At 40.2% G+C, this 24,029-nt stretch overlaps 1 protein-coding gene across 12 annotated transcripts in view; it reads left to right on the top strand.

Annotated features, from left to right (window-relative positions):
- Nucleotides 1-24,029, top strand: part of RAPGEF6 (Rap guanine nucleotide exchange factor 6) — a 121,557-nt gene that overhangs the window by 58,185 nt on the left and 39,343 nt on the right. For 11 of the 12 annotated variants that reach the window (XM_010413096.4, XM_010413092.4, XM_010413098.4 and 8 more), the window contains exon 7: nt 17,865-17,996. In XM_010413096.4, the coding sequence (XP_010411398.1) occupies nt 17,865-17,996 (132 nt within the window). Of the gene's footprint in view, nt 1-2,722; nt 3,722-17,864; nt 17,997-24,029 lie in introns of those variants that run through there. The other variant, XM_010413097.4, reaches the window with a different exon arrangement.

Below are 24,029 nucleotides of genomic sequence, written 5' to 3'. Positions count from 1 at the left end.
GATGCAGAGAAATCTATGGAGTGATATTTCAGCATGGAAATAAATCAATGTTAAGGAACAAAGACTCCCTTTAATACAGAGATTGTAGACTGTTTTTTCCTTAAGATCTTCTGAAAACTTGGATTCTGGCTTAAAATGTGACTGGTGATTTTCTGTTTGTGATTCTGCTCAATGCTGCAGCTCTTCTCAAGTATTTTGATTGTGATCACTACCAAGCCTTTGTATCAGATTTTTTTTTTTCACCTCAGAGCTGCTCTAGTTTTGAGATTTGTCATTAAACAGGCAGTTTATAAAAAACTTACAGCCCTGTGCTGCAGGGAGCTGGGACTGCAGAGAGGCATGTGTTAAAATAAATAAATAAATGAAAGCAGAAAGGAGTGGGGGGATGCCCCAAAAGCTGGGGTGTGGAAGTAGGTCAGGTTTTCCCCCCACCCGGGGCTGGTGGGCAGGTCTGTGTAGCGTGGGCTGCAGCCCCCCGGGACCCCCGCTGCCACTGCGCTCATTGGCGGCACGGCCACAGGGATGATGTCATCTGCACTTAAAGGCAAAACTAGGAGGAAATAGAATTTCATTCCCATTATTGAGCTGGTGTTTACAGTAGTTGTAAAATATGGCATCCGCACCAAAATCCATGCTGGATCGGGTTTGCTGCACAATGCAGTGGGGTGAAACTGGGAGGTGGAGATCTGCCCAGAGAGCTATCGGGGGCAGGCAGGCAGGGAGAGGGTTTCTTCAGCTGCATGGGTTCTTTTCTTCTTGATACAAATTGTGATTGATTGTGCTAACCATAATGCAAGTAACACCGCATAAAAGGATTTGGGTGTTCATTGCTGCTGAGGATTTATTACTGTAGCATTAGACGTTTAAGATGCTTCTAAATACAGTTTTATGCATTATTAGAAAAGATGCAATTTAGTAGTGTGTAAGATGAAGCTGACATATCCAGCCTATTGTTTAGTATTAAAGAAGCAGTAAAAGAAACAGCTATTTGTGTAGGTGTGTAGTGCTTTGTAAAAATCTAAAGTAGTTAGAATGCTTTCAGCTTTTAAAAATCAAATAGACTTTGTGTTTGCAAATTTTCCAAGTGCAGGATTGAAGTTCAGATTGTCCTTTATGTTTAAATACAAATTAAACCCAGTAATATTTATGGACCCTGGTTGCATATATTATTTCTGTTGTTTGATAAGAGGTTGAGTAAATTCAGACATTGATGCCAATTTTTTCCTTTTAATATAGTTTTGGAAGGCACTAGGGGAAGGTCTTTCTTGGTTAAGGTGCAACTCCCATCCTAAGTGTTGGACTCAACTGATGATCCTTGTGGGTCTCTTTCTACTCCAGATATTTTGTTTCTGTGATAATTTGGATTATATACTGGGAAGAATTCAGCTCCTGGATGACTGCTGAGGAGCTATTGGTGTGAGGTGGAGAGTGGTGTCCTGTTGGTACAACTTGGCTTCAGAAATGTGAGAATCTCCTTCCACATGTCCCTTGGCACAGTAGATGAAAAGGAGCTTTCTGTGGATTGCTCAAACTGCCTGATTCAATATTCAAAGATAAGCAAGCAAACAAGACAGAAAAGGCGTTTTTGGCCCTCACTACCAGCAGGCTCCCCTTGGCAGCTCCATTTGCACACAGGAGGTACAGCCATCATGGGATAGTTTTGCTTTGGAGAACTACCTTTGAGTCTGATGCGGCAACAAAAATTCTTTCCAAAAAGAGGAAGACGGCAGCAGTGAGTGCCCCTTCTTGCAGATGAAGTAAATTATCCAGAGACCAAAATAATGGCTTTAACATAACCAGCACCCTCTGTCCCCCTGCCTGTCTCCTCCCTCCTTTCCTCCCTTGCGCAGTAGCAGAAGTCATTTGCCTTCTAGGAACCAAAAAGCATCGCAGCAGACCCGGCTCAAAGGTGTGGGATCTCAGACATCCTTCTTTGGAGCAGCTCTCCAGCATACTGGGCTGCCATCCAAGACTCTAAGCTCCTTTCAAGTATATCAGTTTTTAGTTGCAAAAAGAGATTATAGAACTAAATTGACTACTGCAGAATTAAGGCAATTTGGGTTAGAAACAGAATTGGTCTTGATTTAGCGGGGAAAGAAACCCCACCCACCAAAACTTTTAAAAAATGGTTTCAAAACCATTAAAATTATGAGGGTTATAAACATCACTTTTCAATAATAAATTTACATTTCATTCTGGATAAAATCTGTGTATTGTGTAGGATGAGATAAAAGTGTTGAGCTTCTAGTGTGACACATATATAAAAGCAAAATTTTTTTTATTGTGAGCTGGTCTGTGTGTATCTGTGTGCATGTGAATGGCTGCAGATATTTATTTTACTTATTTCTAAATTTGAATGCAGAGATGAAGAAGAATCCACCTAAATGCTGCTGCAAGTGTTAGTAGATACGTGTGATTAATTTAAAAAAATTATTTAGAAAAAGGAAAATAATCAGAGTTCTAGCACATCCATGAATAGGTGATAAAATGATATAAAAGCTGATGTGGAGCAGGGTGTTTGCTGAGCAGTTGTACTGATATGTGTGTTTATATTAGGTCAGTAAAGATGCTCTGTTGGCTGCATCTGCAGATCCAGTAGCCAATTGATCTAATGCAGTTTCTAAAGGCTTTCTATACAGGTGATGTCATCCTTTTAGCTCTGTTCCCCTCCCACTCTCTTTCCTCCTTATTAGATATTTCATCTTGCTGCGGAGCATCCAATCGATGGGAGCTTCTCCTGAGGGAGCTGCTGAGAAGCAAGCAAAGATAGTAGGAAATAGGACTCCAGCAGTCAGCCTTGCTATAGCTATGGACGTCCTGTTTTGTTTGGCATTACAGAAATGTTTTAATTGGAAAAGCTAGGCGTGGATTAGCCGTGCTATCTGACTGATGCATTAGAATACTAAGCAACACTGCAGAGTTGTAAACTGCATTAAAAAAAAGAAGGAGGGGGTGCAAAAGAGAAAAGGGTTTGTATTGCAGAGGCTTTTAATGCATTCCACAATGCAAACCTGTTAGAGCATATATCCTGGAGCTACAGTCTGGATGCAAATTCAATTTCTGCAGTTATGATGGACACGAGTATAAAGAAGAAAGTTTAATATCCCAGGGTGTGGGATTCCTGGATCGCCTAAGATGCTGAAGAACCTTTGCAAAATTTCATCTGCAATATGAATATGAAGTTTCTGAAAAGTGGAGCTGAAGATAAGCCACTTGTTAAATGCATTTTAGAAGAAAAAAAAGAAATTTGAAGAATTCATGCCTCGCTTTTTAATGTATTGTTGCTTTAACCTGCAGTTCTAATCCATTTCTGAATTAATTCAATTTTAGGAGCACTTTTTGGGTGCATGCCTCTTGCCTGGAGGAATGTATGGATATTTGTATTTGAGAAGCTAGGAAACATTTTGATTTGAATTTATGTGCTTGTTAAAACTGGAACATTTTTATAGGAATTGCTGCTGCTGCTGCTAACTCCCTGCAATACTGAAAACTCCTCAGATCTAGTGGAAGCTGTAATCGAATTCAGTGTGAAATCCAAGCCTGAGAAGTTGCATATATGTACATTGCTGCTTTATGATTTTTAAAGAGAAAGCAGAAGGGATTTTTCTCATTTTTTCCCCCTGTGGCTTTTATTTGAGAAAGGAAACTTTTTTCCCCAGCCTAAGAAATGGCTTTTCTTGTTCGATGTTACGCCAACTGCTTACAGCCCTGGGCCTCCAAAGTAAGTAAGATTTTGTCTGTGCTGCATTTCTGTGACATGTATTGACAGCCCTGGTGCTATCTGAATGTTCCCTTCTCATCCCAGCAGCATGCTGGGTTGAAGGTACTGGAATCCTGGCTGTGCATGAGCTATTCTTGTGGAATCATTTCTAACCAGGAAGGGGGGACCTAGAAATCATGGAATTGTTTATGTACCAATAGCTTACAAATTACCAGAAAGTATAAAAAAAAAGCCATTTGCTTGTGAAATGTGTTAAGCTTGTTTTTTAGCCTATGGATATGAAGTGTATATGAAGCCTATAAATATTATTGAAGTGTAACATTTTTATAACTGCTGGCATATTTTGCTAACTTGAAAATACTGGTATCCAAACCCATTGATGTTTTAATTTTCAAGCTGTGTGGAGCTGTATTGCTTGTTTCCTTTGTGCAGCAGCTTGGAATTGGTTAATTATTTAGCTGAACTATGTAACTACAATTAGCTTTAAAGGACCCAGATTATTTTGTGTGTCTGAGCATGCAGTATTTCTGTGAAACTGGAGAGGGAAGGGTGTTTCTTTTAAATGGCATAATGAAAGCTAGAATGTTCGAGCAAACCCACCTTTGAGATAAAAGCCTTTAAAGAAATTAAAAATACAATATTTATGAGACACTTACTATTTGGTATGCTCAGTCAGAAAATTAGCTGAGTTTCTGGTATTTTATTAAGGTTACTTCCAAGAAGTAGTCACCCAAGACACAGGAATTGCCTTATAAATCCGGAGCCAGGCATATATTCATTATTATTTCTTTATTATAATTTTGTATTTACAGGGCAGAAAAAAAAAAGTGCAACTTTCTGGCATTTGGAGGCAGTGGGCAAAAGCCTTGTGCTCATGTCAGTGTGAGATACAGCACTGACTTTGGAGCAGGAGATCACTCTTGACTTTGAACCCAAAAAGTTTAGAGCCTCAATGACATGATGGTGTGTAAAGGCACAGGGAGAAGCCAGCTGGGTGTGTGGACTCCCTGTCCGGGGTGATTTTCCCTGTTTGGTTTTTATGTCTGGTGCAATGTAAAGGGAAGCTTGTGTTGTATGGGGGCGAAAGCGCTGGGTTTGTGGGGTTTCCTTGTGCAGCTGCCAAAACCAGCGTGGAAGCGTGTGGGTGGATGTGTGGCTGAATTTTGGCTGTTTCATATGTGCTGAGTCCACCCCATCATAGGTGAAGTGGAGCTGCAGATAGTTGTGTTCTTGGAGGGTGGCTGGGTGCTGTGTGCTCAGACAGGTAATTGTGGCTCCTCACCTTGGAGTTCCTGCTGGCAATTCCTGGCCTGTTTGTATTATCATCCGTGCCCCAGTGTACATGTAGACTCTCTTTCTTCCCTTCCTACTCTGCAGACATTAATTATGAAAGGCTGAGTTTTCTTAAGCTTGACTTACCTGAACTGCCCATATTAAGAAGGTTTGAATGTTGTAGTACTGCTTAAAAACTGGGAATGCTTAGTCACCTTGGTACTTCAGCTGGGATTGTGCTTTCCACAGAGTTTGGGTTGAAATGAGAAACCACAAAAAAAGAACCATGTGCTTAAATAAGGGCTTCACAAGGGTAAAATAATAATATAAAAAAAAGTTTTTTGACCCCTGTGTCACCTCTGTGGACAATATCCAGTGGATTTCTGCTCTGGCAGCCAAGCCATTTATTCACTCAGTTACTATTCATAAATGAAATGGTATGAAATGTTAGGAAGAGGAAAGTTTGTGTTTTCTTTCCTTTTTTTTTTTTTTTAATGGCTTATGAGAACCCATTAACTGTTTTGCATTCCAGTCCATAGCTAAAAGTTCTTTAATACCACAAAAGATAAAGCACTTCTATTCCTTTCTGAAAAAATCCACAAGTCGTCCCCCCCCCCCCCCAAACTCCTGCAGCCCCCCAAGCTTTTGAAGGGATCTGTTCATGTTGTTCGGTAACTCTGAGGAGAAGTGTGCATAGGATTTAAGCAAACTGATAAGCTGAATCAGATCTGAATTTGTTCCATTTTGGTTTTAGCTGAGCTTTGTACTAAAAATCTGTTTCTATGACTGGTGTATTATAATAATAATACAGCAAAATAAGTCATGTCAGAATTTTAAATGTGAGTTTATAACTTGAAAATGTCAAGTATTTTGTGATACTGTTTTGAAACTAGAAATTAGATTTATGTAGCTCTGTCCCAGAATTGTTTTAATCAGTTGCTTTTAAACTGGTATAGGACAGTAGTCTGAAAATGGGCTGTTGACTCAGTTGTAATTACAGCTGTTCTGGATGTGACAGTGTGATGATCCATGGATTGAATCAGAGCAACATGAAGTCATATTTCTTATGAGTAATCATAAAGGTAGGCTTTTGTGAAGGTAGAACGCTTCTGAAGGTTAACCTTAGCCGAGGGAGGTTAATTGGTGTGGCTGTGGAGGAGCAGAAGCTGGCTTTAAGAGCTCTGTGGGCACCTGGAAGACATTCTCCAAGTACAGGGTGTCTCCAAGTACTGGTGTCCACACCAGTTTCCACAGCACACACTGATTAGGGCTGCACTCACCCTCATCCCCCAGAGACTCCATGGCTTTTGGCTTCTGAAAGTAAAGGTGCAGAGTAGACTCATGTAAAGCAATTGATGCATTCTATTTCTTTCCCTGCATCAAGAGTTGCTACAAGGAGGATGAACAGAGGGAGAGAGCAGTGAACGTGGTGTATTTCTGCAGTGCCCTTTCAGCCCCATACAGGTTCTTGCGGAGGTCAACATATTTCTCAGGACTCTGCTGATAACTGGAAACATGTCTGAGGGAGATCACCCTCTCCTTGTCAGGAAGAGATGATGGCTGCTCTCTGTTGGTTGCATCTGGAGGAACCAGCAGAGGGGCAGAACATCACATTGTAAGTGATGGTCTCTACCCTGGGGACTGTGTCCTTTCTGGAATGATAGATTGTGGAAGATGAGATAAATAGATGCAGGCATCCGTAAGGAAATGTGGTGAGGATGATAAGGAGTGAGGAGTGTGGTGAACAGTGATCAAAGCAGTGCCAACTGTTAAGTCACTGTGGCTCTGGAATGGGATGAGGAAGATAGGGGTCTTTGCATCGGGTTTGTGGAGATCTCTTTCCACAGGCTGGTTGTGTTGGCAAGTGCAAGAGACATTCAACTTACATTAAACAAAAGTCCTGTGATGCCAGTGCAGTATTTTAAAGCAAAAAAATAATTCACAAGTATCTCAGCAAGATGTTGGTTGTCTTTGTAATTCTGATCATAACTTTCTCTGTTCAATTGTCTGTGATGCACTTTGTGGTATTGGACTCCTAGCTGTAACTGTGCTATTAAGTCATTATGAAGGAGAGCTCTAAACTTAACAATTTAGATGTATAGGGTTCTTCTGTAATAGAAATTTTATGCACATCTTAAGATTTTCCAAGCCTGGAATGTGCTCACAGTTACTGTGTTTGTGAAGCATAAGGGTCTGATGGGGGGAGTATGGAGTGATTAGATAATGTTTCGACAGAGGATATTTTAAAGGGTTGCTTTTTGAGATAATGTACTTTTTGTAGAAAATAAGAGTTTTTGAATTAACATTTAAGTTTCTAAAACATTTTTTCCTGAAGGAAAATAGTTTAATTCAAGATCCCAGGTGCATGTTAAACTTATCTTACGGCAGTAGACGGTAACCTATTTTTTCTAGGCTTCTGTGCTCTTCTCTTTCTGCTGTTTAGTTAAAAATCTAATAATGTGAAGCATAATAATGACACATTTGCCCTGTAAAAGTTTGTGTTTGGGTTGTAGCAGAAGACTTGGAGTCGTTTTTCAGTCCCATTCCTATTTCTGGTATTGTCTCAGAGGGATGTGATACAATTTTTGGTTATTCATAACTAAAATCAGTGTAACCTCATCTTCTGATTCCAAAGGGCATCAGTTTGATCTTCAGGATCTTGAATTGAAACCTTCATGCAACTGAAGATGTATTTTCATCTCCTTAGAAGAAAAACAGAGCTTTGATAGTGTGTCCTTGATTTGATTCTATTTCATCCTTATCTTTGCTAATGTGCTTGCATGGAAAGTAGCCCCGGTAGTATGAATTTTAAATGTTTTCAGAGCAAATAGAGTAACTGATCCTTTGCTTTATTTTTTCAGTCAGTTTTGATTAGGTCTTTCTCTTCCCCTTGGCTGTGCCTCTCCCACCAGTCCATCTGTCTGTGCCTGTAGCTTCCAGCCCAGCTTTCAGCATCGCAGAACTGGGCCCTGTCATCCCTTGGGGTCATTGCTCTTTGAGCTCCTCTCTTGGCTCCTCATGGTTCTCTTCCCTCCTGGGAACTTCGCATTGCATAGTTTAGCCCTCTTTGGAGTTTCTGGAGTTTAAGCCAGCTCCTCAGAATATTCATGGTCTCTCCTACCCTGTATTTCCTGATCTTTTTCCCCTTCATCCACTGCTCAGAAAGATTGCTTTGATTCTCCATGTTATTTGTAAGAGCACAGTCTCCTGGTTTCTCAGTACTATGATCCCTGAACACTTGGAGAGCGAGGACTTGGACTGACAAATGACAATTTTTCTTACACTTAGGTACAAGTTTTGACTGTTTTCTGTAACCACTTGTATGATACTTTTTGTAAACTTCTTGAACGCGTTTTTTGCTTGATAGTTTAAGATAAAAATGGTTTTGTATGAGCTGTGTGGCCATTTACTCCAGAAAACTTGGATTTTCTTATACTCTGGTGTAAAATATGTTAAAATTAAGTGCAAGTACACATTGTGCTACTTTTCAACAGAAAAAGCCTTTTCCTGAAGTATTGTTTTTATGGGAAATTGGCTCTTAAAAGGCAAATAAACACCTATCTGTTCATTTATTTCCTTCTAGACTTTGGTTTAAACCTTCTTTGTTAAAATTCTCCTTACAGCTACAGCTTAGGTTGGGACCACCCTGTTCTTCCCCTCTCACTTCCACAAATGCATTTCTTGACGAATACAATGGAAGATTGGGGCTCCTTTGTTTTTTCTGCATGTACAGGATCCAAGGCCTCCTTACACAGCTCCTGGCTCAGGTAATGCTGACAGCATCAGCGTGCTCGCTGTGCTCTCGCGTCCTTGGAGCCCTGCTCGGTGCATCCCTGGAGCTGATTGTTACCTGCATGTCATTACTGTGACATGGGGTTGTAGCAGCCTGAGTATGTGTAAAGAGGGATTGTCATCCTGCTGTATTTTACCAATCCGTGCATCTAAGAGTTGATAAATTATTCAGTCGGTGAAGCTTGATGTAGATGTGGAATTTTATGTGCCCTGCAGTCCTGGCTCGGGATGAGAGTTCCCAAACATCAGGGCTGCTGCTGGCTGCTGGAGTTCCTGGGCTCCTTATAGAACTCAGAGCATCACTATTCCCTGTCACAGTTTGTTTTCTACTGTAATTATTTAGACAAGGCACTTTTTACTATCATATTAATTTTCAGTGGCAAGAACAAAGAGTAAAATTTGAACTCTGACAATGAAAATAAGTCTTTCTGAAAATTCCTGTTCCATATTCAAAATAACAAAAGCACAAGTCTTGGCATTTTAAAAAATGTTGCTTTGTGAATGGACCAGAGAAGAGTTGATCTTGTTATCTTGTAATAAAGTTACATTTTTTGCAACCATCAGTTATGTTTACTTGCTGGAGATTCCCTTAATAAATGGACCTCCCATCAATACTGGTGCAGTTTTTTGTAGGTGAGTTTTCAGACCCACTTCTCCAAAGCTGAGGTGTTCGCGTGTCAGACACTTAGCATTATCGTGAGTTAAGGCCTAGTAGTAATCTATAATTTAGACATATGAAAACTAAATTAAAATTGCATTACATGTGTGGTTTAAGGCAACACCAGAGTTTAGTTTGAAATTCTGTCCTCATGTCACCTTGTTGTAACTAAGGAAACGTAATACTTCAGATAATTTTAATTTCTGTTGGCTATAGGAGCCATGAAGACCAAAAAGCTCTTGGCTAACAGAGGCATAGAACAGCCTCTAGGGGCTATTAATTCTTCTAGATGGTTTTTTGTGTGTTATGTGCCCCTTTTTTCACCTTATGGTAATCCTGGAGATACTTTAGGAAGGCTTGAGGGATAGTTTTCGAGGCACTGCAAGGCTGTCATGAATGATGTCAACTTGGTCTTTATTTCTTTGAGATTCGTGTCTGTAGTACTGGTAAATACAGGAGTAGATACTGTAGATAGTGACTTAAAGCATGTTTTGAAATAAATATTGTCATGAAGTTTGTGTAGTTGGATAGGCACTGGGTTTTTGCATCATGTTATTGATGGGCACAGGATTTTATCTGAACCTGTTGGGGGAAAAAGCTTGAGCCATCACTTGGCTCTTGTTTCTTTTAAAGCCTCGCCCTCCGACATCATTGGTGCTTTTTAAAAATCTGAAGAAACATGGTTTTGTGCCACTGGTGAACCATCTGTGGTCTTTAAGGGGGAAATGTTTTTGTTTGCATTAAGTCTGAGGACTGATGTCAGCATGAGTAATTCAGCTGGGCTCATCTTACCCTCTCTGTGGACACCTAAGTGGCTTCTCTTTGTATCTCAGAGAAGCAACTTTCTTCTCTCCCATTAACACAGCTCTAAGTGTATTTTAAAGTGGAGGAGAATTGTAGCTTGTATGTAAAAGGTTATAATATAAAGCAGAGTTAATTTATACCAATCCTTGTGAAAAAGATTACTGAAAAATCTGCAGAATAACTTCAGAGAAGTTATGGGTTTTAGTGGTTTCTTGTTGATTTACTGGCAGGATATATGAGATGATTAAAATAATTTACTGATGCCAAGAAAAAACATCCAAGAGGTTTGTTCCTTTTTCATTTCTTAGACAGAATGAATGGGATGGAGGAGAGCAAAAAAGTGGGACATAGAAAGGACTGCAGGTTGAGAGACTGCCCACCTGTCAGTGGGAGTGAGCAGTGCTGCTCCTGTTTCAGTAGACTGTAGAAAGGAAAAATAGAATTAATTAAATAAGTTAGTTATCTTGTGTAAATGAACAAGCTGATGATGGAAATGCAAGCATGTAGTGAGACCATCAAAACAACTTGCAAATAAGATGGTGGAATGCAGAGTGTGCTGAAGAACTAGTTCAATATTAAAGGTATGAAAGGTGTTTGAATCTAAGGGTACCGAAGAGAAAATGGCATTTGAAGGGACTGGAAGGATATAGACACTGAAAGGGGAGCAGTGGGAGCTGGGTAAGTCCTGTTTCAGAGGACTGGGGTCCTGTTCAGCTGTTTAATTGAGTGGTCTTTTTAGTTTGGCAATTTGGTTTAATTTTTAAGACTTAAGGCAAACATGTTTGGTTTTTTTTTAACTTGCTTCTTGTGACAGTCCAGGCTTTCTGTGTCATCTGAGAAAGGAAAATTGCTGTCCTTAAACCACTTGGGTATGATGGAGGCTGAGCAGGAGTGTTTCCTAAGGCTCAGAGGTTACCCAGTGTCATCACAGTTAATGCTCCAAGTGCATGTTAATGGGTTCCAGCTTAAACCAGTGAAAACCTCTTAATGGAAAACCTCAAACAATAAACAAAATTCTCAATATGTGTGCCTTAAAACTGGGGTTGTTTGTCTCAGAGAACTGGTTTTCACAGTGAGGTGGCTGGGCTGGGGGTTTGGTTTTATAATGACCCGGAAGCCATATGTGTGCCCCAACACTGCAGGGCTGAGCTGCTCTTGTCCTCGGGTATTCCATGGTAAATAAATCCTGTGTTGTTTTTGAATGTTACTCTTGCTGGCAACATTTATGGAAACGTCAGAAAAGCAAAAAAGGTATAAGGTTACTGACAATCTGTAAAACCAAGGACAGAAAATTTGCTTACACAGCTTGGAAAAGGACAGATTGTTCTCTCAGAGGCTGGTGCTTCTGCTGTGTCCAGACTGGATCGATTGGTTGTAAACATCCATATGGGGACCTAGAAAAACTGATAAAAAAAACTTTGCTGTCAAGGAGTATCAAAGAAAGGGGCAAACCTTTTGATTCTTTATTGCTCATTTTCTTTCCATTAATTTGAATTTGGAATGGACCAGAAGAGTTAAGTGGGTTGTGCTTCCTTTATTAGTTCTTTTTCCTCATGTTGAGTCCTTTGGCCACTGTCCTTATTGTGGGATCTTTCTGAATATGTTTAATAAACATACCATTTACTGCAGGTTAAAACACAGTGGTGAAGCTTTTTACTCATAGAAAAAGATAATTCATAGGTCTTGTGTCCCTCTGTCAAGACTATTTTGCAAATTCATGTTGCCTATGCCTTTTAAGCATGTGTTTTTTGGTTATCCGAAGTGTAACAGGAAACACTGATACTTATTTTCAAAACTTGTAGCGCAAACACATGGATGTGGCTTTTCCTTATGATGCCTTAGGTTTTAACTTTCATATTTTTCAAATCCTGCGCTGCCTAATGTGTGACTCTGAAGTTTTGTGTGGCCTGTTAACTGCAGTTCTCTCATGCTGGTTAGACATAACAAAGCCTCTCTAGGTTTGCTTTTCAAGGATACCTTGTTGTCCCAGACCCCAAAATGTGTAAACTAAAGCCATGAGAGGGAACGCAAACTTGGGGTAATTACATAATTAACTGAAGTTATAATTGGAGAATTAACCCTGATATGTGAATGGACCAAACTTATGACAGTGTGAAGAACCTGTGACCCAGGGTCCATCTTGGGTGTAGCCTTTTGACTGCCCAGCGTGTACCTTTGAAGGCCCTTCAAATAAATACCTACTTTTATTCTCTTATTTTTGTCCAGTCTCTGTTTTCAGGTTAGCCACCCCAAGGCATCACTTAGGGCAAAGATACCAGCAAATCCTAAAGTTAGTAACTATGGAAACAAAGGGTGAAGAGCATGGTCTCTGCCAAAAGAGGTTCTAGTGATTCCTTTCCATGGAAAAAAAAATGGGAAATAGAAAAGAAAAATGTGTCAGTTTGGCCATTCTCTGACAAAACTTAACTTCTGACTTCTGTGGTTGCCTTTCTTTTAATTTATACTCTGCAATGACTTTCTATAGCCTTTATTTTTAGCAAACCCTTTCTGGGGAGCACATGAAGGGAGGTTGTCCTCAGGCTGACCATCACTTTTAGTGTCCTTTTCAGATGAGTTGACGGGCAGTCATCTCATCAGAGGTCATGTCATTTGCTCTGTTGGACAGAGCATGTGCAATCTTGAAAGTCTGTTACAGCAAAATTAGGTTTTAATTTAATTCCCAAGTATTCTGTGTGACTTCATTGCTGAGAGGAAATAGTGTTTACATGGGAAGTAAATGTCACTGCAGACACACTGTCCTTGGTCTGCTGGCCGAGTTGTACCATGGAGCAGAGCTTCTACTCCAATTAATTTCAAAATTACAGACACGAGACTTGTTGTAGATACACAAGCTTGTACTCACCTTTGTTAAACTTCATACAGGTCTTGCTGGAGAGCAGTGGGAAACCTCATCTGTCTCTGGCAGAAACCATCAAATCATTATTCTGCTCTTGTTACCAAACTACTTTTAGGAAGTTGGTAATTCTGTATAAAACCGTAATGTCCTGATGTCTGTTAAAAAAAACCCAACAAAAGAATCAAATCAAATACTCTTTGTAAGTAAACTCTGTGTTATGTAATAGGAAAATGGACAGGTTTGGGGCTTGCAGAGGTTTTTGGAGTTTCTCTGGTTTGGCAGCAGGACTGCTGCTGCCCCTTGCATTGGTGCTAGGTGGCTGCACCCATGAAATTGATAGAAAAAGCCAAGCTCCTGGTGGACCTTTGGAGTCTTCATCTCAGGGGTGTTTTCAAGGCTGCTGCGGAGGAGAGTTTTTAGTATTTTGTTCATGTCATTTTTTATTAAATGTTACTCACTGCTTGTCCTCTCCCCCCCATCTCATCTCTTTCCTGGCTGAGCTGGCTGACCTTGCGTGTGTCCTGGCAAATGGGATGGGATCACCCTGTGAACCCTCTTCCAAAATTTCACATACCTTTAACAAAAACAAGTCTGGGCTGCTCATGCTTCTGGGTTTGTGTGGCATGGCAGGCTGATGCTACCATTAGGATGAGCTTCTGAAGGATTTAGTCTTTTTTTCTCTCCTTTTTCCTATTGCAGTTTGCAATAATGCTTTAAAAATTCCTTGTTGATCCAGGATTTTTTGGTGTAATCACCAGCTGTGTTTTCCTGACTCGGTGGGAGTGCAGAGCTGTAGGTGGCTGTGCCGATGATAGCTTCTATTTTCTTAACTTTCTTTCTTGTACAGTTCTGAATTGCAGTGTGGCATTTCAATGGGGGTTTGTTCGTAAATATCGCTTTGTTGGGAAAGGTCAGTCACAAGGATGTGCTGGCACTGATGCAGGGACAGGCTGTGCCAGCATGTCAGATGCACTCATATTCCAGTTCCAGATTATCCCTTCTTATGAAAAAATGAAATTGTTGTGGCTTAAAGTGGCAACTAAGTAGTCAGTTGGAGTGTTTATCAGAATGTCATGGATGTTTGGGATTTTCCTGTCTGTGGGTGCTAGGGCACACAATTAGCCAGAAGATATTGCAGATACAAACATCTGCATCCAAAAGCATGTAATATGGGCATAGGTGAACATTGCTATTTAGACCTTGTTTCCCAATGCATGATTTTTCAGGATACTGGTAGTATTGTAACAAGAGTTTCTGAGTTTCAGAAAAAAAAGTCACAGTCACCAATAGTTAAGACAATTTTATGTCACTTCCAGCAACTTCCCTGCCACAACCAGCAAGTCCTTCCAGTGTCCGCTGTCATGTTAGTACAGAAACATCCTCTCTTGTGTCTTGCTGCCTAGTGTGCTCTGCAAGAAAGAAGAGTTACTTTGGGTAATAAAAATGACATACAAAAGATAGAAGCTGTGGTTTATTTTGGGAGATCAAGTAGAGTGGCAAGCAGTACTTTAAAGGTCACTTGTCTCGAATAAACCTTATCTCTCTCTCTCAAACTTAAAGAGATACTGCGATGTTTCCTTGCATCTAACTTGCATTAAATGTCTTTTGCTAGAACATATTGCAGAGTCCAGCAGGAGTGTCGCACATACCCATGTACTTTATAGGTGATGGAAGTGGAGTGCTGGCAGGGGGGTTGAAGAGCAGTTGTGATTAATTAGTTGATTAGAAATACTCCTTTGGGAAGGCTAGCAGTGCTTTGAGTTGGTCATCGGTGGATTTTTGTGAAAATGACACACGAAGTGTATGCACAACCTGTTCATTTTGAGAGTCATGTCCGGTTCCATCAGTACTTAGAATTACAGAATCACAGAATGGTTTGTGTTGGAAGGGACTTAAAGGCTCATCTTGTCCCAACCCCCTGCCATGGGCAGGGACACCTTCCACTAGACTAGGTAGAGCCCCACTTCTCAGTCTAGTGTTCATCACAAGAATCTTAAAATCTCAGCTAAATTAGACAAGACAAACTATATGTGGCAGTGCGTATGCGTTGGTGCTGGGATGTCTTTGAGCCAGAGCAGGCTTTAACAGCACCAGTTGTTGGTAAAGAGCAGGCACCTGCCCTTGTTCTCCTGGGAAATCCTGCAGAATTGGTTCTGCTTTTGGTCCTGCTCACTGTTATACTGGAGCTGTTTTGAAGGTTTGAGAATCTGAATAGAAGGGAGCTTAAATTAGATTCCTTGTGTCTGTGTTACTGCAGTCAGCATGGGATTTGCTCATGGACAAAAAGATTGAAGCTAAAGTTAGAGCTGTTTATTGGAATAGGGAAGTTATAAAGGTGGGGATAGGCTGAAGAGTTTGCGCAAACCTGTGATCTTTAAGCTAGAGGCACTGAATTTATGTGGGCTGATTTGTTCTGTAATTTCCTAAAACTCCTGAATGTTTCAGTTCCACTGACCTTCAGCATCTCAGCAACTGTCACCTGTCCTGCCCTGTCCATTTGTCAGTGAGTACCACGGTGCTGCTGGATGTGGACTCCCTGGAAAGTGATGCTCTGACCTCGTTGGGATCGTGGCTGAGGGCACTGCAGGGTGCTCCAGGAGCAGGGAGCGGGGTCACCCTGCAGCACAGATTGCTGCTCGCTGAGCACTGCCAAAGCACAGGAGCATCCTCCATCCACACCGCAGATGTCATCAGTGAAATGTTGGTGCCTTAACCAATGTCCAGGTGTCCGAGGCTTTAGGGATGAAAATGTGATGCTTCCTGCCCTGTGCCCATTGGAAGCGGAGCCTGGAGAGTGCTCTTCTGTGTGTGGCACTGAAATGGGTTCTGTAGGCAATGTGCCATTTGGATTCCAGAAGTAACCAGCCAGTTCTCCAGACCAGAATTAAATCAGAATTAAATCTCAGCTTCACTATTGCACATTTTGTTGTAGTTGAGAGGTTACATCTGGGTGTATGTCAGCTCTTCCCATGTGCTGATAGAGAAGTTGCCTGTTGGCCACTGGCTTGTGTTTTGTCACCTGAGTGCTTTGACCTTTTTGCTGTTCTGAAATCCTGAAAATAGGTATTTTCAGCCTGTAAAACTTTTTCTGGTGGCTAAACATAGGCTTTAAAATGCTGTGTATCCTTTGTATTTAGATCAAGTTCACTACAACTTAAGTTCCCTAACCCTAATTCTGCCATCCTCCTTTCTTCCCCCTACTGTTTAAATGGGTTTTTTTGTGTGATTTTCTGGAATTTTAGCAACCTTTTGCTTTTCAGACGTTTTCCTTTTCATGTGACCATAGATAGGAATTTACAGATTGGATATTTTGTAATTTCTTTCTAGGAAAAAACAAAGCTAGAAGGTAAAAATTAGGATAGTGAGGAAGAGTAATGTTTTCTTTCATAGCTCATATGGATGGTTGTGTTTGAGTAGTGATTGCCAATGAGAATGTCATTGGGAGTTGCAAGGGATGCAAGATCCCCCATGTTCTCATCAGAATTTTGATAGTAAAATTATGTTGCATTTATCAGAGGGTCTCAACATTTTTTTTCCTGGGTGTGGGGAAGGTTTGGCAAGACCCGTGGTGCCACCTGTGTGTTCAGAAAATATGTGAACTGGTATTTGGTAAAGTGTTTCTCTTGTGCCCTCTTCAAATAATGGACATGGAATTGTGATGCTAAATCAAAACCTGTTTACCGCTTCTTTTAAGTTTGGTCAGTATTTATATAGTTGATACCAGCTCAAGAGTATTTTACAGTACTGTCCTTTAATTTGTAGGACTGAATATCTAGTGGCTGGCACGGTTACATGTAATTTAGTTTGTTTTACAGGAGAAATCTTTTCATTTTGATCACAACACTTGATGCTGTCGGAGGAGTTTTGGACTTTTTCTGCATCAGAACTTTTTTTAAAGAAATAGTATATAATTTGTATAATTTATGAATTATGAAAGCACATAGAGAATCTATGATTCCTTGATACAGTGTGCTTTTCATACAGTTAATTCTTAAAAATATTGGAAGTGTATGTGGCAAAAAACAAACCAGCAGCTGAATTAAAGGACTGTTTATTTATACCACCATGCAGCTCTGAGTCTTTAAAAGCTACTGCTGGTTTTGTTAGTAGAAAGAATATGTTTGTGGACTTGAGTTATGCACTAAAATTTAGATATCTGCCCATGTGTTCATTTACAGATAGATTTATAAAATAGGGGTGCTGTTGTACATAGCTGTACCCAAACTGCATAATATTCTTTCTGTGTACTCACTCCTTTAAAGAAAATTCAAAGCCTTTTATAGACCTAACGTTTTGTTTAGATTGGACTACTTTTTGTTTTACATTGGTATTTTCTAAAGGTTATTTTTGAACTAAGGTGCATAAATTGAACTTATAAAGAGGAATCCTGCTTCTTCATAATGGATTGCAATGTCAGCTAATGTTAAATACGGTTGGCTGTTTGGCCAGTGTCATATATTTGTCATCTTGGGGTATGTCACTTAGCTGTAAATATCCCAGGCCTTTGTTTTATAGAAAGGTGGATTGTTTTCCATCAATTTTATGAACTGTGAAGTGTGGTTGGGTCAGCTTAGTATAAACTAGCTTTTTCTCAAAATGTATGTCAAGTTACAGACTGAAATTCAGTTTGATTTTGATTCAGTAATTCAAATACAAATCTAAATGTGTAACTAAAGTTTTAGGAAAAACTTTGTCTTCAAATTAGACTTACACATCTTGTTTCTTTTTCCTGCCTTTCCTCAAATCCATTTTATTTACAGCTTCCAGCTGACCTTACCAAGATGCATCTCACTGACAATCCTCATCCTCAGGTGACACACGTCCCTTCGAGCCAGTCAGGATGTAGCATTGCCAGTGACTCTGGGAGCAGCAGCCTGTCTGATATTTATCAGGTAAGACTGCTTTGGCTTCACAGTTTTCCTTCCTTGATGTTAACTATTCCATAAACAGGAAGAGTGACCCTTTATCCAAGACTTTGGGTAGAACCCTCTTGATGCTTCCACCTCTCCCTGTGTTGTCCTTGGGACTCACCACTCCCACAGGCACAGAAATGGAACAAGCTGCTTGTAAGGCTTTTTGTTGCTTTTCACATCTTTCTGTACCACCAAGTATGCTGTGGCTTTTGAAAGTAACATTTGTTGATTCGTGGGATCGTTTTCCTTTCTGAAATGGAACAAATCTCTTGAAATCAGCCTCGTGTTTCCAACACCATCCTTGATTATTTGTATTTATGGCTAATAGCAGATGTTCAGTTCTGCAAACAAAGGCATGGTAATAAACCCACTTTATGCACTAATTGACTGTCAAAATTCTAGTGTGGCTTGCTGAGAGTAGAAGTTGGCTGAAATCCAGAGATAGCTTCATTTGTTTACAGATAATACACATATTAAGTTACCTGTCTCCTGTTGTTTCATGGGTGTTTATGTTCTGGTTTTTGAGGGGGCTCAGCTTGGGTTTGTGTTGATCAGTAATTTCACAGCTTTTCCACTTCCAAGTTGCAATCTGACTACAATACAGAGTGTACAGCAGTTGTTGAGCATGGTGTAGGTGTAACTTGTTTTTAGACACCTGTTCCTTTTCCTTAGGTGCTGTCTGGATATTATTTCTATACTGGAAACAGATTAATGATATCTATTTACAGCAATATATTGCTTAGGGTACTATAAGAGTAAGACATTAAAGCAAAAATTCTTTTAGAACATTAAAAGCGTCTCTGCATTTTTGTCCTACTTAATCTACAGCCTTACTACTTCTGTAAATTTGCTTGCTGCCAGCTAGGTCAGGAGTAGCTGGCATCCCTGACAGAGTCTCTCCAAGATGCTTCATGAATTCTCTTATTTCTGGGAGGCTGTGCTGGAAGATGGTGTTTTGTATCTTGATTATTTTTACTCTTTTCTATTTTCTGAATCAAAACTAAATCAAAATTCATGTTAGGTTAGGGTTAGGGTTGAGAGAGTCAAAGAGCCTACAGCTCCAGTGACACTGGGGCTGGCAAGGGCATGCCAGGGTGATCACGGCAGGGCCACAACATTGCTGCTCCTACATCTTTCTGATCTGGACCAGCCGTGGTGATGGGTTTAGGGTTGGGATAGGGTTGAGAGAGTCAAAGAGCCTACAACTCCAGGGGTGATGGCACTCAAAATGCTTTGCAAGGGCGTCACAGCAGGGTGCCAACATCACCAACTCCACACTTTTTAATTTGTGCCACCTCTGGTGATGAGCACCTCTGGCCCAGTGCCAAGCTGTGTTTAGGGTTGAGGTTGAGAGAGTCAAAGAGCCTACAGCTCCAGGAGCACTGGGGCTGGAAAAGGCATGCCAGGGTGATCACGGCAGGGCCACAACATTGCTACTCCTGCATCTTTCTGATCTGGACCAGCCGTGGTGATGGGACTTTAGCCCCAGTGACAAGCTGCCATTAGGCCTGGAGTTAGGGTGGAGAGAGTCACAGATCCTACAGCTCCAGGGACACTGGCACTCGAAAAGGCATTGCAAGGCCATCACAGCAGGATGCTTGAGTTGCTTGCCTGAGTAGCTTGGAGAGGTTGCTCTAAGTGAAAAGCACTTAAAATATATTATTGGTAACAAAGATAACACTCTAGCAATGATATCTTCTAATGAGTGAATACTCTTATCATGTGCAGGTAATTGTCTTATGTCTACTCATCAGAAAATGACAAAAGAGCATAATTACTAAACAAATAAAAATTATATAAATAAAGGAAATGATGGAGTAACATTTATATGCACTGTAGCAAATAAACAGTGGTGCTAGGTATTTTGTACACTGAGGAATAATTAATGTGAAAATGACTGCAGATTTTATATTAATTTTTAGGAGTTAGGACTTTTCAGGTAAGAATTTCCTTTTCAGTGGCATTCACCTGTCTGGTTTTGCATCCTGAAGGAAATGAGGATATCTGTTAGAGAATTCCTGGCTGGCCGGGTTGATGCTGAGGCAGGTCTCCACTGTCAGACTCGAGTGAGATCTTGAAAGATAATTTTACACCCATGTATGATCAGAGTTACAGTGACATTAATCATGAAAGATAGCAGTAGAGAATCAAGCATTTGATAAACTGTGGGTGAAGACATGCAACAGACATGTTATGGGGGGGGGGGAATCCTCAGCAATCCACAGTGATTTTCTCCCCCTTATTTTTTTAGTGAATTTTTATATCTTGTTCTCATATGCCTAATGTGCAAATAGTAACCTGTTAAAAGATGTGTTTTATGTGCATTTATGTATTTTATGGTTTTTATTGCAGTAGCTGTAACAGTATTGGAGATGTCTCTTACTGTTTGTCACAAGTCTATAAGTGATCACTAGATATTGCTTAGTAATAGATGTTGTGTAATAATGCCATGAGACAATATTTAACACAGCATTTTATTGCAGCAACACATCAATATAGACAGAATTGGAAGTAACAAAATAGAAAAGTGGTTTCCCCCAATATTCATGATGTTATGAAGGTAGAAAATATCTTTGATATGTAATCAAACTACATTTTGAGTGTGATGTATTGGCTCAGTAATTGAAAGCATTTTTGGTACAACAAAATACAGCTTTTCGTAAAGTATTTGGAAAATGATGCTTTGCTTTTGCAGTCAGCTTCATATGTATCATACCAAGCTTCACATGCCAAGCTCTTTAGGAATATCATTAGTGTCACTAGTATTCGGAATAATTTTGATTAATGTAGCCTTGAAATGACCTTTTGAATTAACGGTATCTTAACATTAATTTTTTATAGTAGGTAGTACAAACATCATTCCAAAATTGGAAAACATGATTGGTAGAATGGTAGAACCAAAGAATGAAACAATATTTTAGTAAGATTTGGAAAGATTTTCTCTTCGTCTGTGTACACTGCATTCATTGATAGTGTTGAAATGAGGTTTCACTTGTTCCAGCTGCCTCTCAGCCCAGGATAAAGCCCATTTCCAGTTAAACAGGAAATGATGAACATAAAGCTTAAGGTGAGATCAGCAGAAGAGGATTCCTGCCTGTAAAGTCTGCTGTAGAGACACTGTGTTAAATCCTGAGTTAGTTGCAAAAAGTGATGAAAATTTATGGAGGTGTTTTTCTCTCGTCCTGTACTGTTGCTATTCCCTGTTGGAGATTTCAGTGTTTTGGTGTCCGAGACATGGACACCAAAATGTCCAAATGTGTGTATTGCAAATTCCAGTTTGCTTGGAATACTGCAGAGCAGTTGTCTTTCTGCTGCACTGCAGACCTTTTTTAATTATAGAAAGAAAAGTAAGTTATTCTGTACAATTTTTAAAGTACCTTCTTGCTTTAAAAGGATTTTAATTTTTTTTTTCTTTCAACCCCTTTCTGACAGTACGTTTAATTTCAGAGCGATGGTCTTCAGCCAGAAGTAGGGGAAGCTGTGTGGTTGTGCATACAGCAGTTGAAATGCAGGCTTGTACAGCTGCTTTGACCTGTTACAGGAGTCTTCAGGGAAAAAGAATTCAACGGGTATTACACAGAGAAAACACCTTTCTTTGCCCGTTCATGGGATAGGCTCTAAGGTGCCCAGCCAGAGTCACACAAGGAATCCAGGTTCTCTCTAGATGTGGTTGGACAGGGTATCACCTCTACTCTCACAAATGAGTTTCCTGCAATCACTTTCTCTTAGTGACTAACCACTTTGCATCAATTTTTTCCTACCTGTTTATTTCTGTAAGTAGTGTGCCAAAAGTTTCTCTTTCATTTCACTTCTTTCAAAATCCCTAATTTATCAGTACAGAGTATGTACAGAGTATGTACTCTTTGTGGGCAGCAACATCATTATCCAGCAATAATTCCAATTGTGGTTAAAGCTTTGATATTAAAATGGATTATCTATAAAATATTCATCAAGGATGTGTATCTCAGTAGATACCCTTGTGTCACGGACCTGATCCTGGAAACCTGTATTTGGGTGAGATTTGAGGATTGCAGCTTCTGGTTTCGTTTTGTACATCAGCCGTTCATAAATGTTTGTGTTAGGAATGATTTTTATATTTGGTAATGGAAACAGCTGGCGCATCATGGATGGGAAGAGCAGCTACTTCTGCAGACGGCTTTATGAGCAAAATCCATCCTGTTCCTTCCAGCACTGCCTGACCTGCCAACGTTCTGTCAACCATCTGCACAGAATCTTTGAAACACAGTTGGAGGACCCACTCCTATTTCATAGTTTGATCAAAACGTAACTTATTTATCAAGAAAGGAGTTGATTTATCTATTTTCCTATGTAGGGTATAAAAAATTCGGTAGAACCTGTAGCCTCTGTTTTTCTGGGTTAGTGTGGGCATATCAAAGTGAGGATTGGTGCTGCTGTTTGTCTTACTCAGCATAGAGAAGCTAGTATAAATTGTGGCTATTTAGATGAAGAAATGCTAGAAAAGTCCTTGAATAAAATGCTGTACTGATCAGGTGCGCTGAGACTCTCCAAGTACAATTTGCGCTTGGGCTTAATTCCAAAACTGTTAATGTGAGCTACAGAAGCCAGTAACGGTGATGTAATGTAAAACAGATTTAACCCTCTCTATATTGTTATCCTTCTCTGAAAGAAATATTTTTTTAAAAATCATGTAAGCTTTATTTATTAGGTTTGCTGGCTAATTATCAAAATGAGGACAAGCTCCAAGGCCCAAGGTTATAGCTAAACCCCAGTATTTTTTTTTTCTGGTGTAGGAAGAAAAAGCTGTTTCTTTGTAAGGGTATTGGGGCTCACATCAGCATGGAATGTGTAGGGAGATGGAGACAGTGCAGTTCACTGTGTTTAAATCACTTAAAATGAATATTGTTTTATGTAAGGCCAGAAGAGCAGGAGAGCAGTGGCCAAGGACAGACCTCCTGGTCAAAATGAAGGCAATGCATACAGTGGAATCAGGGACATGTGTCCTGGGAAGAATATGGGGACACTGCCCAGTTGTGTAGGGTTGGGATCAGAAACAGTAAGGCTCAGTTGGAGCTGGATTTGGCAAGGGATGTGACAAAAACCAGAAGGGCTTCGATAGGTACATTATTTAAAAAAAACCAAAACAACAAACAACCAAAAAACCAGATAGAAATTGTGCTTCACTCTCCCACTAAATAAGGCAGGAGAACTGATGACATGGAGAAGGCTGAGGCACTCAGCAATTTTTGTCTCAGTTTTCACAGGTTGCTCTTCCCACATCTCTCCACTCCCTGAACATCAAGGCAGGGACTGGGGGAACAAAGTCCTTCCCATGGGAAGAGAAGGCATTTGAGACCACCTGAGGATCTGAATGTACACAAGTCCATGGTACCCAAGGCAGTGCATCCCAGGGTCCTGAGGGACTTGGCTGATGGAACTGCTAAGGCACTCTTCATCTTGGAAAGTCGTGGCAGTCATGTGAAGCCCCCAGAGACTGGAGAAAAGGGAATAAGGCTTCAGGGAGACCTTACTGCACCCTGTCAATACTTAAAGCAGATTTATTAGAAAGACTTTTTACCATGTCCTGTAGTGAAGGACAAGGGGCAGTGGTTTTAAACTGGAAAAGGTAGACTTAACTTGGATATAGGAAAGAAAATCTTCTCTGTGAGGGTTTTGAGACCCTGATACAGGTTGTCCAGAGAAGCCGTGCTCTGCCCCATTACAGTGTTCAAATTCATCTTCTATTTTGGAGGTTTTGTGAACATGCAGGGTACTTGATACCTTAGATAGTTTTGGGGGTTTTTTTTGTAATCTCAAGGATTTCTTTTAAAAGTGAAACTGAGTGTTTTAAATCTGCTCATTTAAAAACAAACAAACTCCATTTTCTACGAGTATCTATATAATTACTTTGCAGTGACATCTTGTTGTTTGAATTTCTGAATTTAAGCAGAAAAATGATTTGCATTCTGGCTTAAGCTTTAAAAAAAGTGCCTGAGCAGCTACTCTGTAGAAACTGAGAATTTGAAACTGCTT

The sequence above is a fragment of the Corvus cornix genome, chromosome 13, assembly GCF_000738735.6.
Source record: "Corvus cornix cornix isolate S_Up_H32 chromosome 13, ASM73873v5, whole genome shotgun sequence".
Classification (NCBI taxonomy): domain Eukaryota; kingdom Metazoa; phylum Chordata; class Aves; order Passeriformes; family Corvidae; genus Corvus; species Corvus cornix.
The sequence above is the reverse complement of the archived record's forward strand: the minus strand, read 5'-3'. Positions and strand labels throughout refer to the sequence as shown.